Genomic DNA, 18308 nt, shown 5'->3' with positions numbered 1-18308 from the left:
AAGGCACGTTCCCAAACCGGATATGTATTTACTCGTGGAGGCACAACAATTTCTTGGCGTTCACAGAAACAAACACTAGTAACAACTTCATCAAATCACGCCGAGATTATTGCACTACATGAAGCAAGTCGTGAATGTGTTTGGCTAAAATCAATGACACAACATATCCAAACTTCTTGTGGATTATCAGTAAACAAGAATCCTGTGACGCTGTATGAAGATAATGCTGCATGTATTGCTCAAATGAAATAAGGATACATCAAAAGTGACAGAACCAAACATATCTCCCAAAGTTCTTTGCCTACACTCAAGAGCTTGAGAAGAATAAAGATATTGATATCTGTTACATTCAATCAAGTGAGAACTCATAAGATCTCTTCACAAAGGCGCTTCCTACGGCAATATTCAGAAAGCATATATATAATATTGGGATGCGAAATCTACAGCGTATGTGAAGAATCGATCGTATTAACATGAGGGGGAGTTTACGTGGCTGCACTTTTTTTCCTTGCTATGGTTTTTATCCCGCTGGGTTTTTCCTAGTAAGGTTTTTAACGAGGCAGTATACAAACACGTAATATCACGATCATCATCACAAGGGGGAGTATTGGAAATTATATATTAAAATTAGATTGAAAATTATTGTGATGGTGATGGGATGATATTTTAATTTTTGATTATGTAATTGATGACATATTTATTTTTGGACATTTCTCAATTGAGGATCTATAAATAGACCTCAACATTTGTGAAGAAATAACACAAGTTTAGAGAGAAGATTTTATAAGTGTTTGGTTTGATATATATTTTGAGTTTTAGAGTTTTTAGTTTTTACCATAAATTTTTACTTTTCACAACATAATTAAATATAATCAAATAGTGGAACGCATTATTATTTATTTCCTGATAATTCCTAATAATACTTTTTCTCCAAAATGTTTTGCCTGAAACAAACCCACTTCTGTAGACTGTATGGGTTTAGGTTTAGCTAGGATTTAGGGCTCACCCAATACCAAAATTGATTTAGGAAATCGACCTCAGCATGTGGGCATTACGCAGAGCTTCTGTTCATATAAGGTAACTATGTTTTTTGATTGCGAGATGGCTGTTTAGTGTGTTCGTTTTTCGTGGGCCCTTGGAGAAATGTGACGCAATGCCGATTGCCGAAGCTGCATGTTTTAGCCACATTGTGTATGTTTTGGAATGTACATTTATGGGGTGTAAGAACGATCCTAACCTAAGTGGTTCGATTTTTGTCTTCGTTAGATTTGAGGAATTGTGATCAACTATGCCTGCGTATTTATGGATTGGGGCCATTTGTTTTGTGTGTACTTTTTCTGAAAGGTTTGTTCTGGTGATCTAAAGAAAAGCAAACATTGCTGGAGATCTATTTTTGGCATTTTATGTTTCGTTAGTATCTTTGTGTCTGTTGGTGCCTGCAGTGAACTTTGATCGTTTAGAAACCAGTGTTTTTTGTCACAGTGGAAAAACACTCTGTGATTGTATTATCTTTTATTTGTGGTTAAATGGGCAGCCTTGTCCAAAATGACTGCTTTAATTAATATTACCTTATTCGTGCTGTAGGAATCCAGGTATAAGCTCAGGGAGCACTCGAATAAGCTGTGTGCAGTCAGAAATCTTAACTTGTTATTTGGAAAATTATCATACTGGATTGATTGGACCTCAAGAAAAAGTATTCGACAGATTGCTGTCTAACACAAGATTTTACAACTCATCTTTTGTTTCTTTGAAGTCTTATACAGAATTTCATCCTTTTTCTTCTCAAGCTGGTCCCAAGAGCCATGTAAAAGATGACGACGACAAGTTGGATGATGGTTTTTCTGATCTCGGAATGCCATGCGGTTTAGTTCAAGAATCTACTTCTGGAGATGAGAATGGTGATGAGTTCTCTGAAGGGGATGGTGTTATGGATGATAAGGAGAATGAGTTGGAGGCCTCGATTCTTGAGGCTGATGCTGGAAAGAAAAGCTCTACCGAAACTAAAGCTACTTCAACATTAATTAAAGCTATCCTAGCTAATCATGCCATATCAATGAAGGAAGTTTGTGAGAAATGGGTAGAAGAAGGAAATGAAGTGAGCCAAATAGAAGTATCATTAACCATGCTTGAACTTCGGAAACGACGGTTGTTTCTCAGAGCCTTGCAGGTGGTTTTTCTTATAGTTTATTGTATGATGTTTATTTTGTTTATCCTTCATCTTTGCTTCTCTACATCTTGCAAATGAGTAGCAACAATTTTTTGTTTGGTCCATCTCTTTTAAGTGTTGACGGTTTATCAAGGAAGCCTTCACTGTGTATCGTCTTTGGCGTCTTACAAGGGCATATTAACTCATTCTAGGAAGCTTCTTCATGGGTCTCCCTGAACTATCGCTCATGATAAAAGTTAAGAAATACTCTCCATTTACCACCCAAAGTTGAGACCAAAATACATGCCTTAGACCCCTCCAATGGACCTGTTTTGTGGTTAAGTTTAATGGACCCGTGTTTATGAGTCAGTGCATGTTGTATGTTTTATTTTAGGAGATTCAGAGTGCCGCTTACATTGTTTGCCTTCCAATCTTGCAGCTGTCTGAATGGTTGGAGTCGTCTAAGCATCTTGATTTTCTTGAGAATTATTATGCTTCTCGTGTCGATTTAGTGGCCAAAGTCCGCGGTCACAAACAGGCGGAAAGATATGTTGAGCAAATTCCTGAATCTTTTAGAGGTGAACTAGTCTATCGAACTCTGTTGGCAAATTGTGTTGCTGCTACCGATGTGAAGAAATCTGAAGAAGTGTTTGATAAAATCAAGAATCTAGGATTACCTGTTACACTCTTTTCTTTCAATCAGTTGCTAATTCTATACAAGAGAAGTGGTTATGAGAAAATTGCTGATGTTCTGCTCTTAATGCAGAAAGAGAACATCAAACCATCTGTATCCACCTACCAGATTTTAATCGATATAAAGGGGAAATCCAAGGATATATCTGGGATGGAGCAAATTCTTGAGAAAATGAAGGCTGACGGAGTGAAACCTAACAATCACATGTTGCTGTCCTTGGCTCGTTACTATACCGCTGTCGGGCTAAAAGATAAAGCCGAGACCATGCTGAAGGAGGTTGAACGAGTTGATATAAATGAAAATCTGGGAATATGTGGGGTTCTACTTCCAATTTATGCTTTACTTGGTAGGGAAGATGAAGTTGGGAGAATCTGGAAAGCTTGTGAATCTCGTCCAAGTTGGGTAGACTGTATGGCTGCTATTGAAGCTTGGGGACAGCTTGGAAAAATTGAAAATGCTGAGGCAGCGTTTGACATAATGGTGAAAAAACTTGAGACAAAATCTGTAAAGCATTTCAATGCTCTTCTAAAGGTCTACGCAAATAACAAGATGTTCGCAAAAGCGAAGAATCTTGTGAAGCAAATGGAGGCAAGCGGGTGTTACCCTAATCCGCTGACTTGGGATGCACTTGTTACGCTGTATATTGCAACTGGAGAAGTCGAAAAAGCTGACAATATTCTTGAGAAATCTGCTCAGCAAAGAAGGGGAAGGCCACTGGTTAATTCTTACATAGCAATCATGGATGAGTACGCGAAAAGTGGGGACATACACAGTGTTGAGAGGTTATTCCTGAGGATGAGAAAGGCTGGATACGCTGCACGTCATCAGCAATATAACACACTTCTTCTGGCCTATAAAAACGCCAAGGCTCCGGCTTATGGGTTCATCGAGAGGATGAAGGGCGATAGTCTTCTCCCGAGTAAATCATTTACCATGCAGGTGGCTAAGGTCGAAGCTTTTAGAAAGGAAAATGTGGCTGATTTGCTGGAATGAGGAAAATGAATGCTCTGTGTCCCATGTTTGATTCGATCCGAGTAAGGTGTTAGATTATGCGTGATATTTTATTTCATATATTATGGGATTATTATATAAATTTGAATTGAGCAGTACAGAGAAGTAGAGAATGTTCGGAGTCGGAAGAACTAAAATTTTTTACAAATCATGAAATGAGCTAAATACAAATCCAGTATGTGGTACATTCAAGAGGGAAGTAACATTGGTCACTGCTAACAAACTTGCTATAGTTTAGATAAACAAGATCTCCTTATCGTGGAATAATGATTGCACCTTGTAATCGGGGGCTAAGGGTCACCGTCCGGTCCTGAAAATTTTAGCAAAAATCTCATCAGCATCCAATGACAACAACTGTACCTAATGAATTTGAGACATTTCATATCTATTTGAGGAAAGAGAACAAAGAATGGACCAGATATCCTGGCTTGACATATGTACCTCAAATGCCGGTTCCTTGGATCATGTTCTTTACCGCCGCGTATAGTTGCAACTTCCTTTTCCATGGCAGCAACTTCTCTGCGCATTTTCTTGGCCTCAACTTCCATTGCTTTGTTTAATGTTTCAACCTTCTTTGCCAGCATCTGAGCAATTCCAATGACAGAAAGTTAAATGCTCAGAGGCACAGAGAGACGTGGGATTTGGGGGCTACGGATATGTATGGCAATCGGCCCTTGCTTTTTCAAATTTTTCTACAGTCGAGTATCTGTGTTTACATGGATGTCAGGAAACATACCTCAATAGCATCATCTTTGTCCTTCAGGCCCTGGTCTTTTTCACGGCAAGATTTTCGCAGCATTGAGACCTCTTTTTGCAGCATATCATATAGCATTCCAGAGACGAAGTCATGGTTTTCCCTTTCCAATTTCTCAGTCAATGTACACCCATCTCCATTCTCACATGGAGTTATTGTTATATTATTTTGGCCATTTTTGCTGGGAGCGAGCCAATTATCTTTCTCGCTAATATCCGCAACAACCTTGTCACCGCGTGTTAACCTGCCATCACCTTCAAGTGTACTTGGCATATGGTTTACCTGCCTCAACAATGAATTTGAACCAACTGTCCGGGATGACTTCGATAAATTTAGTTTTTTAGATTGAAACACATTTGAGGATGGTAGGGCGAAGTTTTCTGCTCCTCCAAGTGACATCCTTCGCGGAGTCCCATTACTCAAACTTTTTCCTTGTGAAGAAGCACGGGCTGTGCTGTTGGACCGTGGTTTAAGTCTCTCCTCCAAGAACTTAAAGCGCGAATGATATTTTTCCTAATTCATTAAGTGTTAATAATGAGGATTAAGTGATTCTCGTCATCTCGACGAAGTAAATAATGGTAGGATGTACAAAAATTATCTATTTTCTTACCTTCAGCTGAGCTTCTACCTTGGCAGCACGGTCCGCAATTGCGAGTTTATCTTTCAGCTGCTGCATTTCTCCCTGAAAAAGTCTAAATCATCAGATTGCATCTGAGTAAGTACATACAATGATTAAGATATTCGCTCCATGTACTAATACTGAGGTCTTCGGTTTAAGTAACGTTGGTCGCGAACATTTAAAAGAACTGTTCCATCCAAGAAACGTTTACCAAAACTATTTCTTTAATCCTAACCCACACTCCAAACGCTTAAATTATGCCCATTCGAGTCTCATTCACTTGCTTCACCAATTTCTACTTAATCAGGTTGCCAATAACAGGAAATTGGTATATCATTATTAGAGTTCCTCAACTTAGATTTGACTTGTTATGCTTTGCAATCACTCTACTGTACCACTACTTATATGATATCAATTTTTAGCACACATTTTTACTCAAAGTTACATTACGCACCTGATAGAATTTTCTTTCTTCCAGCCATTGTTTTACTGGCATTACTTTGTCTGTTGCATCTTTCCAATCATTTGCAACAACAACAGCAACACGATTTGCTGAAATCTTAGCACGAGCCAGTTCACGGTCCAGGATTCTTTTTTCATCCTGCCCAAGCTTTGCAATTAGCAACAACCAAAAGATGCACACGATGGTGGCGCTTGAAGGTTTAAACACATTATTCACAAAAAAGGGAAATTAAAGAGCAGTTAGACTTTACATTTATTTCTTGCACTTTTCGCTGGTAATCCCGTACAGCATTGGCTGCAGCACCCCCAGCCAGAACAGCCTCCTCAAGCTCATGAACCGTCTCTGTTAGCTTTTCAACCTCAGCAACCTTTTGCCTATGCATTTTATCCAATATTTTATTCTCCTCCTGTTACAAAATCAAGGAGCGTTTTATCAGAAATCTACAGTAACACCTGAAATCAATTCACGGGTTTTCTACGACTGCTCTAAAACAGTCACACACCTGGCATATCTCGATCTGTTTCACCAGCTCTTGATTTTTGTTCTCTAGATCATCAACCAATGATGCTTTTGCTAGAGCAATCTGAACTGTATGCTCTGCTTCCAAGAGAGCAGCCTCTTTGGTTTTAGTGAGTCGATCAAGAGATTTGTTGTCTTCTTGTAACTTTGCCACCTAAAGAACCAAAATCCACGCATTTCCAGTTACAAATTTATCACTCCATAGTCCATAATGAGCGGCAAAATTATTCATGTTTAGGATATTCACTAGTACAAAATAGAAGTAGTAATTGGTAAGTACCTCCAATCTTGCAATTTTTAACTCGGCCTCGAGAGGAGCAATTATTGCCTCTATGGGAGGCATCTCGTCATCTCTCTGTGCAGCATGTACTCTTCGAAGAGTGGCTTCCGCGGCAAATTGTGCGGCCAGAGCTGCTTTTTTCTCTTCATTTATTTTCTTAAGTTCAAGATTCTGAATGAACAAGTGAATGCATAGTTACTTTTTTCAGTCTTCTTTAAGCTTCAAAGTTCTGATGTTACTTATTTCCTTAAAATCTATCGGCAAATCTAGGAGACAGAGAAACAAGTAGACAACAGTCATTACTAGAACTCAAGTAGCCGTATGTGTACCTTGCTTTCAAGTTGAGCTTCCATTGTTTTTAACTTATCATACACTTTCTTGAGCTCCTCAGTAAGCTGCAAAAGACAGCATATCAATGAGCAACATTTAGCAAGGAACCTATTTCCCAGTACTTATCCAAACAACCAGCTCTCCAAAATCCAAATACCCAAACCAAAAAAAAAAAAAAAGACGCCAGAAACAAGAAATTCATTTTGTCTGCAACAACTAAATAAGCCAAATTTTTCAGAAACTAACTTACAATTGTTCAGATTAACGTCCAACTAAGTGACCATTCGAGCACAGTTTTATGAGGTGACCAACAAGCAGTAGTTTCAGTTTACCCTTACAAAACTACCCACAGAATTTTACTGCATACTCATAGACATCAAAATATATATAACTTAGGGATAAACGTACCTCTTCAACAGCCTTCTCTTTAAGGCGTTCGGAACTCTTCAATGCTTTGATTTCTGCATGCCTTTCTCCCAGTTCTCTATCTTTCTCTGCACATTTGCTACATTCTTTCATAGAAATTCTAAAAACCTTTAATGTATTTGACTTGAACTCCAGAGTAAACCAAATTCAAGATAAAATTAGCTTTTTAGCAGTTTACACTTGAATTGGCTTCATGAAATTTCTTTGAATATCTAACATGCCTATAAGTTTGAATGATGATACATTTTGTTTTGTTCATTTAATGTATATATATCTATCATCCCAGGAACTCAGTAACTTTTCGCATCTTGTAATGCATCATGATAAATGCGCAATACAACTTAGCGAACTTCAGCCTCATTCTAATTGAGGTCCTATCTTCCTGAAAACACGTAAACGAAAGAAAAAGAATCTCCAAAAGAATGAAATGCTTCAACCAGAGCTTAGCCAAATAACTGAAGCAATGATCAAGAATAGTTAATTGTTAATCTCCAAGCCAATAAGTTCCGCGCTTTCCAATTATATGCTTATTCACAGCCACTGTATTAGGTAAGAATGAGCAGCACATAACATGTACCAGAAATTTGAGTAAACTTTGTCAACTTTATAACGCAAGTTTCATTGCAATCTGCATATTTGTTAAGTTATTCTCCATTCAATTCTTAAAATACATATATATTTACATATAAATATACAGAAATATCTATATCTATGTCTATCTATATACATATAAAAGGCTGGCAGTCATACTTGTTCTTCCATTGCGTGATAAAAGCACCTACTAAATAGCCCTCAAATGGTGGAAGATGAATGTGGGTCACATAAAACAGGCCATTAAAGATCTATTACTGAACGAAAGGTATGGAAAGTACATTGCATGAATCAATTACTGAAAGAATGAAAGGTTAGAATAAATAATGGTTTTTTACAGGAGCATACCCATGCTTATTAAATGGGCATAATATATATGCATGCATCTTGGACCCTTTTCAAATTCAAGATTAATATTTTGTAGGGTCATTTTCTATTGTTACAGCAACACTAATTCTTTCATCCTCTTCTATCTCTTCATGTTTTTCATAAATTCGTAGGAAATTTCTTGGAGACTTTTGGAAGAACAAGATAGATAGATTGATGCAATTTTGGTTTCATATTGTTTCTGATGTTAACATCAGTTATTCCGAATCAATAATTCTTCACAGAATCTACCAATATTGATGTTTACGGTAGAATCTGAAAGCGGTTTCTGATAGTGCAGTAGATTGTGCTTCAACGTCCCCGTGACCAAAAATGCCAAAGAAGAAACACACGGTAATAGAGGTTGCTCAATTGAGTTAGCCTTGCTTTCTGAATTAGATTGGTTCGTTATCTGGGTACAGTGATACATTGTCGAACAACATTTAACACCAAACTTGGCCTTATGGAACTTATTAACACATAAGAAATCACCAATGCATATCAAAAGACGTGCTTATCTACACTATTAAATATTAATAGCCTCAAACACATTGTTCACCATATGATTGGTAACAAGGAATGATTTCCTTGTTCAGAATGCAATTGCAGAAACTTTAATGCCGTTGAATAAGCGTGAAACTGAGCAGGATTTTTGCTTCAAAAACGTTCCCAAAGGAAAATAAAAATGCACTTGAGGAAATATGTATTCAGCACACTACGAATGTACTGTTTTATATACAACATTAATGCAATGCTTTATCCTCACCGTTGATATTTTGTGTTTCTGCAACATTAATGCTTTATTTTTTCAAAATTTTGAACTTGATCATGCCTGATCATATAATAGCGTCTGTCGGAGTCTGATTAATCAGTTTATGGTTAAGTAACTGAAGAAACATGCTTTTCCATATGAGGTTGGATATTTAATAATAAATGTGGGGTCCACTAAAAAATCAATGGACCCCACATTAATATGAATTATTACAAACATTAATTAGCATTTGCTAGAGTCTTAAGTACACACAAACGATTATTTTTATGTTATTTGTTTTCATATGACTCAATTTTTCCTTTTGTTTTTGAAAACTTAGATGAAATCCTAATTCCAAAAAGTCGAAAAAAGCGGAGAATTGGTTAAATGACCAGATCTATAAATCGGTAAATTATGTATAAAGGAAGCTACAACGGCAGAATTAAGTGGGGCCTTCAAAATTTACTTTTATTTTTATTTCTGTTTTTGTTTTAAGATAAAATAATTAACTTTACTTTCACTCATCAACGAAACCACACGCTATCCAGAATATGTAACATTTATTCGTTTGCTTTGCTGGCTGTAACCTTGAGCACATTCATATTCCATCTTCTTTTTTCTACAGTTCCAATCGAAAAATTATTCCCATGATTATTCCACCATCATATTCACAAAATTCTGTGTGTGATAATTGAAAGCTAGCATGGAGCCATGGACCACTTTTTTTAGCTTTTGAATATCAAAAATTGCATGATTGATCTTCTATCTATCTATAAACGACAAGAATACTAAACAAAACAAGGCCTCCATCCATAAACAAACGTCCATGTTTTCTAGACACACAGACTACTCCTTCCAATTTGAATTTCAAAAACGACAAAGCATTAACCACACCGCGGCATACAATTATTACAAAATAATTAATTTTGTGAGATATACATATCCGAACCAGTATTGAGACCTACTCATAATATTGAGTTCACCCAGCTACAACGATAGCTCTTCCCAAATCTCAAAAAAATAAATTAAAAAAAAACACACACACACACAAATTACTCCATTTGGGTGATCGAGAAACTTATAATTTGTAATCTGCACTTGTAAAGTTCTAGGCCTCAGATGAAGCAAACTTTACCCAATTTTTTTTTCCAGCAAACAAATCATTATTCATCCAAAAAAAAAAAACCCCACAATCTGAGCAAGCACAATATGATACTAATGAATCCACAAAAGAACATACCTCGGCATTCGTTCTCAAGGCGAGTGAGCTCGACACGCACTGGATCAGAGCCATGCAGCATCGTAATAATGTCATCCACCTCCGGGCCGGCTCGGCAGTAAACCGTGGACGGTTTCTTCTTCGGCTTGAAAGAAACCGGTGACGTCAGCCTCTGTATCTCCGGTTCTCCATTAACGCAATTCTGATAATAACTCCCCATGGAAGTCTCCAATCCCCCTTCTTCTGGTCGGTACGAAAACAGAAACAAAAAATGTGAAATTTGTGAATGCAAGTAAAGTGTTTGTAATATATATAGAGAGAGAATGGGAACTTGGAAGGTTAGTGGGATTGGATTCGCAGTAGAGAGAGAAACCAGATGTGTGGGTTTTATATAGGGACCGGGGATTAGCGAGGAGGTTTAAGCGGGGTTTTAATTCACTGTTAATTAATGTCCTTTTATATTAATTTGTTAAGTGAGTATGAATTTTTATTTTTATATGTTCAAATCGTTAGATTTAGCATCAAGTGTTATTATTTTTGTGTCCATCGAATGTAATTCATACATGGACATAGAGAATATCTTATTTGCTTTAAAAAAAAATCAAATATTTTATTCACTCTATAATCTATATCATCAGTTGCATTAATAGCTAAAACAGTGAAATCAGCCGGGTGAACTTGTTATGCAAATACACAAAGAAAAGATATAAATTAATTCTCTATTTTCATTTAAATGTGTTTTATTTGTCTATTGATTTATATTTTACTAACTTCTTTTAAATTATTTCGTAGCATGAATCCAAAGACAACATTGGATTTGGTCAACAATTACAACGGTCACAACTCAATAACCAAATACTAATTTAGTGGTACATGACTTGCTAAAGTTAGGTTCAATTTTGCCGTTGGTAGTGCAAACAAAATAACCACTCTTCTGGCTTTTCTAGTGCGAAAGCAGCAGTTGTCCAGAAGGAGACATTGAGCAATGCTATATGTACAACCAAATTTGTACAACAATTTTTACATCATAAAAAATTCAATACAAAATTTTAATTTATCAAATCTCACGATACATTAAATGCAAAATCTCACGAGATAATAGCAAAATATCACGACATAATTGTTGTAAATATGACTCAGTCCATGCTAGATCGAAAGTATTACTATTTATATATTTTTTAATTCAAGATGTTTATATGATGATATTAACATGTTGTATAAAATGAACACAAGAAGTAACATTCTCTGTGCAGCATATATTAAGTGCAGAAATCTCTCTCAATAAAGAAGAAATGCAATTTTGATCTCACGTTGAAGCCAAAAACCCCGGCAGGACTCGTGATACTAAAAAAAATATAAATAAAAATTTATTATATTTTGATTCAGAAAATAATGTTTATATATATTACTATTATTATCAGAATATGATGACCTCTCACTTACATATAATCATTTCACTTTAGTTAAAGTTAGGGAGGCATAGGAGAATACAAAGAGGAGATGCGGCTAAAGAAAGTAAGAAATGCGAGAACCGCATGTGAGGTGGGGATATGAGATAACGCATATTGCACATGCGATGCCTTTAGAACAACAACAAAGCGTCAGTCCCAAATACCTATTGGGTCCTTTGCTTTCTATACTCGTCCACTTATCCTCCCCCACAAGCAATATCACTTTGAACTTGTTTCTCTAATATATATTCACGTGTTATATATATATGATATATAAGAGGGCGATGAGATTAAGTAGACATTATATATAATTAATTAAGATAGTTCTTACAAAATGTTTTAAAAACATATTATGAAGTTTTCTTTCTACAATTGTTTTTCTCAGTGTTGGTCGAATAAAAAGTACTTGAAGAATTGCTTGTTCAAAAGTAAACATTTAACGCAAAAAAAAAGGTATAAAAAAGAAGCCAAATAAGATTCAATAAGCCAAGCAATCGAGACAAAGACAAGGTACCAACTTCAATAATAACGATCAAATGTCAATTCAATCCAAAAACTTCAACAGGAGTCACCATCAAACGTACGGATAAGTGGATACATACAAGTGCCATTTGGTGGGAACAAATATACATATATGTTATAGATGAAATGAATGGAAATTATGTGTAGAAATTAAAATATTGCGAAACCAGAGCATTATTTTGAATTTGAATTATTTAACTTTCTTTATAACATGTCACCTAATCTTCCTCCTAAAATACCTCTACTAAACATTGCTTCTTGTTCTACCAACGCTAGAATCAGAATACAACACCTAACCAGTAATCTGACATGATCGAAGAAGCTATGCATTGCAACGATCTTACACCATATTTTACAAATCGACATCCCTCGCAACCACCATGGAGTCGTCATCCTAGACGAGTTTTTTACCATTTGATTTCTTCTTTCACGTGCTAACCACATTCTGCGTCAAGGGGAGGGGAGAACGCTACCACCACGACTATCATTCTTGTGGCCTCGCGAGCCAAAGAGAACTGAGTGCACGAAGCCTCGAGAAATAGTCGTTTATCAAGAGAAGTGCGCGGGCTGATTGCTTGGTTGTTAGTACACGATGCATTTGTTGTAGAGTTTGCTGCCGCAGGTTGTCAGCCTAATAATGTAGGAACAAACCACTCAATACCGTCGGACGGGACGTCTCAGGAAAGTACATATATTTATAGGGAAGATATATATTACCTGTCGAATAAAACCTTCTAGAGTTCCCAACTTCCCCATGGCCATGGCCATCTGTCCCATATAATTAGCCACGTTTCCAGACGAACCTTCGGATCCAGAGGAACCAGAGGCCAACGTCTCGGCTAAAGATTGCTGCAATGCATCCATACCTTGCGAAAGAGCATCTTCGGCTTGATGAGATGATTGCTGCAGATTGAATATACCCGTCAATTGCTGCTCTGTTAGTGGCTCGAGTTGGTTCACAAGAAGCTGCAACATCACATCACATCACAAGCCAAGTATCAAAACCGGATCGTGAACGCTCATGATCTTTGTTTTCCGCATGATAATATCCTATTCCATTGCATCAAAATTTAATATACCTTGAGGAGTTCTGATGGACGGAATCCACCGATCCACAGGAAACACCTTTCGGCTGGCGTCTTCCACATTCCTAGTAAGATGTGAAACACATCAACCTTGGCAGCGTTACCTTTCAGCCTGAAAACGTCGTTGAAGTGCGTTATCACGTTGTTGACAATAGTACGAAGCTCCGCATCATTTGCGTGTGAATTGACTGCAGTCCGCAGCTCAATTATGTGCCGGTTCTGCTCTTCCATCCACCGCGCATATTCTGCATCAAACGCCAGCGCCCCTGGAGGATAAAACAACCATCAGATTTCGTTTTGATCACTCGATGAGAACTAGCTAGTATTACATTTACACCCCTCCGTCGTAGGAAGCTTTCAAGGCGTTGATCTTCTTCAGAGGGTGTCCCTGTAAGTTAGCCCAAAGAACCGTACCGTTGGCACTCCCCGTATGAGATTGATCTGCTGTGCTTGCGATGAACACGCCCTGCTGACGCGCTCGCTGCACTTCCTGTTCTATTTGTGTTAACTTCAAACGACTATTCTCCAGCTGCTGAACATATGCCTAGAGAACCCATAAAAATTATAACTTCAAGGATCTAGGATTTCCGCAACGATACAACAATTCTCAAGTGATGAAATACCAAGAACGAACAAAAGATTACAAACGCACTTTCTTCCTCAATCTGCTTTTTCTCGCAGCTTCACGGTTTTGTGCAAGCCTTCGCTGTGTCTGAACATCAGAGAATATTGTAAGAATCAAATAAGCAAGTTACCATGCACTTACTAAAATAAAAGCTCGCATGGAAAATGCAAAACCTTTTGATCTTGGGTTCTTTCTTTTGATTTATCAGTGGAATCAGAGATTAACACAGCTGCAGATTGACCCATTTCAAACTGCACCACAAGCATGAATGTGCATTCACAAATGCAGTGTAAAGAAATTAATGAACATGAGCCAATAAACTCAAATTTCAGGCACGTTGTTGGGAGATTATTAAAAACAGCTCACTTGTGGATTTTTATCACCAGGTTCCACATCTGTCGAAGTATCCGTACGGGAGCTGGAATCAGCCATGTTGGAATCTCCCCAGTTCTCATGCTGAGCACTAGGTGCAGAGACTATATTCGGCATTGATGCCAGCGACTTATGAAACTGTATTGATTGAGATCCCGGGAGAAGCGTGCTGGTTGAAGGATGAGTCTAGATATTCGACATACAAAACATATCACAATCGGAACAACCAATTCCATATACAATAAAGCATTTTAGGAACAAAGCTATTAGATAAGTGATACTTACTGTATTGAATGCTTGAGAATGGAGATCAGCACCTGATAGTCGGCCATCCACGGTCGAAGTAAATCTTGGACCTAACAATGAGACAACTTGCTTGGATGAAAGACATAATCTGGCAGTGAAGCCAGATGACACTCCGGATTAAAATTTTGAACTACTTCAAATTACAGCTAATCAATGGCAATCTTCACCTTCACCATAGCTAAAAGCATTTCAAGAATCTCAAGAGATAAAAGCAAAGGCTCGACCAACTTCCATGTTTTAAAGGTAGCAAATGCACCGTGTATAAGTTCGGGAACATGACTTGTGATCCGAATGAAACTGAAGAAACTTGACAAAAACCAAGTAACAAAACACAGAAGAATTAAACTTACTTTGGCTGATACCACTGGAATCTCCGACGCGAAATCCCAAATATTGCTCGAGGACCCCATAATCTGAAAGTCGCGAAGATTGTGTTGCGTTAGCTTCTGCACCCCTGCAATCCACAAGGTACACTTCTAGTAAGCTAATGAACATATACTCCAACATAAGGAATTCGAAAAACACTTTTTCGTACATCAAAGCATGAAAAATGTAACAATCTGGCACTAGCTCTCCGAGAAACTATGAGAAAGATTAGTAAGTTCAGTTAGGCTCTTCTTTTGGACTAATAGCTTACAAAAGAACATCAGCATAATTAGCTTCTTTCTCGTTTTACTTTTTACATGCATCTGGACCTCCTTTAGGTTTCTTGAACTGTGGTTTTTAGTGAACCAACTCCAACAAGTAAATGCTGGTACAAGAACAAGTGCACAACAAAAGGTTCGCGGGAGTAACTATGCTACATGAAATTCAATAAGCACAACTAATTAAGCATTAAATGTTCGTTAATAATTGACAAATACAACTAAAACTACAGCCTTATCTACTTTTCCCCTTTTCAACAACTTTTTAACTCAATTCAATAGTACATCAGCTTTAACCAGAAGAAAGAACTGTTTTGTTATTTTTCTATTACTATTGTACAAGGATTAAAGATTTGTCCAATCTTGAAAATCTTCAACCATATTAGATCCAACACTGGATTCAAAGCATGCACAGTTCAGTAGAACTCAAACTAATGGCTTGTTTAAAAAGGTCGTACTGTTGCAAATAAATTATTTTCATACTTGGAAGAATAAATTCGGATTATTTTGATTTTAAATTTCACCAGATTCCCGTTTACAGTTTTCACTCCTTTGCTTATCTTAAAAAGAAATACATGAAACTGAACCATAGAAACAATGGACTATAAAATTAATGCGAAGTATACAACAATAATTTCCAGTAAAGATTGGCAAGAACTTGTAGTAGCAATAAATTCCACATATTCGCGTTAATACGGAGTTTAAAAATGAAAAAAAAAAAATAGAGAGAAATTTAAAAAAAATGGAGTACAGCAGAGAAACATACATGGGATTTGAAACTGGCGTCTGAGAGAAGAAGCTTGGCATCACAGAAGTGGCACTTCTTCTATTATTATCCTCTGCACCAATTTTAATCGTTGTACCAGCCATAAATCATCACCCACTTCCTCAAATTCTCAAACCCGAAAAACAAAGTGAAAACCTCCAATCTTTTTTAGCCAGAAAAGTTGCGAATGTTTGAAAGTCAACAAGAAAATCATCACAAAGACCAAATCCCCGTCAGTACACAAATCAAACACGCAAAATCAAACCAAACTTTCCAAATGCACCAAAGTCGCCATAAACACAAGCCTGTGGAGTGCAAACCCTTCTCGCGAGAACTCGAAAAGATGCTAAAAAAAATAACAAGGACAAAGAGACTGATGCTTACAGCTGGTATTTTTCAAGCAAAGATCAAGTATTCCGGGAGGTAAAAGACAAAAGATTTGATCTTTCCAACTTCCAAGAACTTAATAAAAAGCCCATTGGATTGCTCTAAATATAGAATCCTAGTTTAAAAAATCCAAAAAATTTACCATTTTTATCTGGAAATTTCTCCCGCACCAAGAAGACTTTCTTGTCAAGCACAATATTCAAGGGCCTTTAAGATTCTTGTTTTTAAAAAACATTTATATTTATTTACGTATTATTTGGAGACGTGACGTTCAGATTGTTCCAAGCAATGCGTCATTTTCATCCCGAGCATTTTTTCCACTTTTGAAAGCATCCTCCTTTTGTCAATAGCCTTTCCAAGCCATAATGGAAGTTTGCAAACACACCCCTGTACTTATTTGAAATTGTACTTGCAGCAGTAGAATTCTGATGAAACGATCACTTATTACCATGTTCCTGTTCTTTATTTTAAGCCATGGTCTAAAAGACGTCGTCTAGGAAACGTATAGGTGTTAGACGACCGTTTTGATATTCAGAAAGTCAATGTCTCTGGACGTTGTTACAATAATCTACCGTCGATTTACAGCTTTGACAACTCTAAATTCGCTTAGATTGATGTACTATTTTTTTTATTTTATATTCTGATTTTAAAATTTTATTTTTTAAAAAAGATTACTTGGTATATTTGACAATCAAGGTGTGTCCGATGAAGATTATGAATATAACATACTGACATTGTTTCTGAATTTGATTAAAAAAAATATTATAGAAGAAATGTTTAGATTAACATAAAGAATTAAATATTTAGGCTAAAAAAACCTCCTAAACCTTGCCAAGATGGCCACCTAAATGGTTAGATGCTAGGAAGTGGATGATCGTTCACCTGTCGTTTTTTAAAATACCGATTTAAGTGTACCTAGGGGCCGTAAAGAAAAATGTAGAAATAAGACAAAGCTTTTGGACATTATTACATTAAAAAATAGAAACAAAACAAAGTTTTTGGGCATTGTTACATTAATCGGACGTGTGTATATATATATATATATATATATTATTTTTTTATAAAAAAATATATGACATATTTTCAAATCAGTTTGTATCAAATGAAGATGATGAATATGTCTAGAATTTTGAGCTTGAATTTAATATACAGATGAATTATTGAAGAAATATGGAGATAAACATAAAAAAAAATTAAATATTTAGGCTACAACAAGGCAAAAACAATCTAGGCGGTCGCAAATTTATCGCCTACCACTTTTTAGAACATGCTCAGGAGCATTCATTAAGTTTTTGCAATATTATTTTTTATCAAGCATTAAACACTTTTATATAATTCAAGAAAAACCTAGAGTAACTAAGTACTAAGTTTGCAATCGTTGTATAATTTGTGATTTTTTTAAAAAAGAACATTCAATTCAAAACACTTCATCTTAATTAAATGCAAAAAATATCATAAAAATCTATTTTAGCCTAAAAAAATTTATTTATCTATAAATAGCATATCTAATAAAATATTATTTTATATTTATCTATATTTTTTATTTTAAAATGATTATATCCCTTTTAACATAAAAAATTAGAGTAAATCTCTTATGAAATAGTCTCACATATTTTTATTTGTGAGGTGGTTTAACCTAAGGTTCTAAAAAGCATTAAGTAGTAGGCGAGCAGTCACCCATAACCCATCATCCAGCGTATAGGTTCCTGTGCGGTAATAGACGATTTTTTTAAAAAAAAAAATATTAGTTAATTATAAATATATATATATATATATATATATATATATATAATATTTTATATTATCAAAATGAGTCAAAATATGAATAAAAATATTCAAAATTTTCGTTAATATTTTTTAATCATGCTTATTGATGTGCATAATTTTTTTATGCATATGTTTCAACATAACATGCATAAATTAGTTCAATCATTTTTTTAAAAAATTATTAATGTTTTTAAATTTAATTTTTTTTAAAAAA

The 18308-nt window shown here is 36.0% G+C and overlaps 3 protein-coding genes across 6 annotated transcripts; 1 reads left to right on the top strand and 2 right to left on the bottom strand.

Moving 5' to 3' along the window:
- The first annotated feature begins 944 nt into the window (after positions 1-944).
- Positions 945-3974, top strand: LOC140886739 (pentatricopeptide repeat-containing protein At1g80270, mitochondrial-like). Its single transcript, XM_073293505.1, has 3 exons — positions 945-1077; positions 1585-2167; positions 2586-3974. The coding sequence occupies exons 1-3, from the start codon at positions 1043-1045 to the stop codon at positions 3831-3833; spliced, it is 1866 nt and encodes a 621-aa protein (XP_073149606.1). The 5' UTR covers positions 945-1042; the 3' UTR covers positions 3834-3974.
- Positions 3975-4027: 53 nt separating this feature from the next.
- LOC140886740 (microtubule-associated protein 70-1-like) lies at positions 4028-10508 on the bottom strand. The gene is made up of 11 exons (XM_073293506.1): positions 10191-10508; positions 7225-7310; positions 6816-6881; positions 6487-6657; positions 6190-6360; positions 5938-6093; positions 5679-5825; positions 5216-5287; positions 4588-5118; positions 4293-4435; positions 4028-4161 (listed from the first exon to the last, which is right to left on the bottom strand). The coding sequence occupies exons 1-11, from the start codon at positions 10387-10389 to the stop codon at positions 4149-4151; spliced, it is 1755 nt and encodes a 584-aa protein (XP_073149607.1). The 5' UTR covers positions 10390-10508; the 3' UTR covers positions 4028-4148.
- Positions 10509-12300: 1792 nt separating this feature from the next.
- Positions 12301-16536, bottom strand: LOC140892777 (transcription factor TGA2.3-like). Of its 4 annotated transcripts, none has more exons than XM_073301767.1 (11): positions 16325-16536; positions 15941-16103; positions 14881-14984; positions 14510-14580; positions 14219-14410; positions 14026-14103; positions 13880-13939; positions 13642-13771; positions 13222-13493; positions 12860-13108; positions 12301-12773 (listed from the first exon to the last, which is right to left on the bottom strand). In XM_073301767.1, the coding sequence occupies exons 2-11, from the start codon at positions 16042-16044 to the stop codon at positions 12627-12629; spliced, it is 1407 nt and encodes a 468-aa protein (XP_073157868.1). In that variant the 5' UTR covers positions 16045-16103; positions 16325-16536; the 3' UTR covers positions 12301-12626. The 4 variants fall into 4 exon arrangements, with proteins under 4 accessions (XP_073157868.1, XP_073157871.1, XP_073157869.1 ...); XM_073301770.1 differs by having other exon boundaries at positions 15941-16013; positions 16470-16525; XM_073301768.1 differs by having other exon boundaries at positions 16470-16490.
- Between the last annotated feature and the right edge of the window lie 1772 nt (positions 16537-18308).

Source organism: Henckelia pumila, chromosome 3, assembly GCF_033568475.1.
Source record: "Henckelia pumila isolate YLH828 chromosome 3, ASM3356847v2, whole genome shotgun sequence".
NCBI classification, from domain to species: domain Eukaryota; kingdom Viridiplantae; phylum Streptophyta; class Magnoliopsida; order Lamiales; family Gesneriaceae; genus Henckelia; species Henckelia pumila.
Note: the sequence above shows the minus strand (reverse complement) of the source record. Positions and strands in the feature narration are given on the sequence as shown.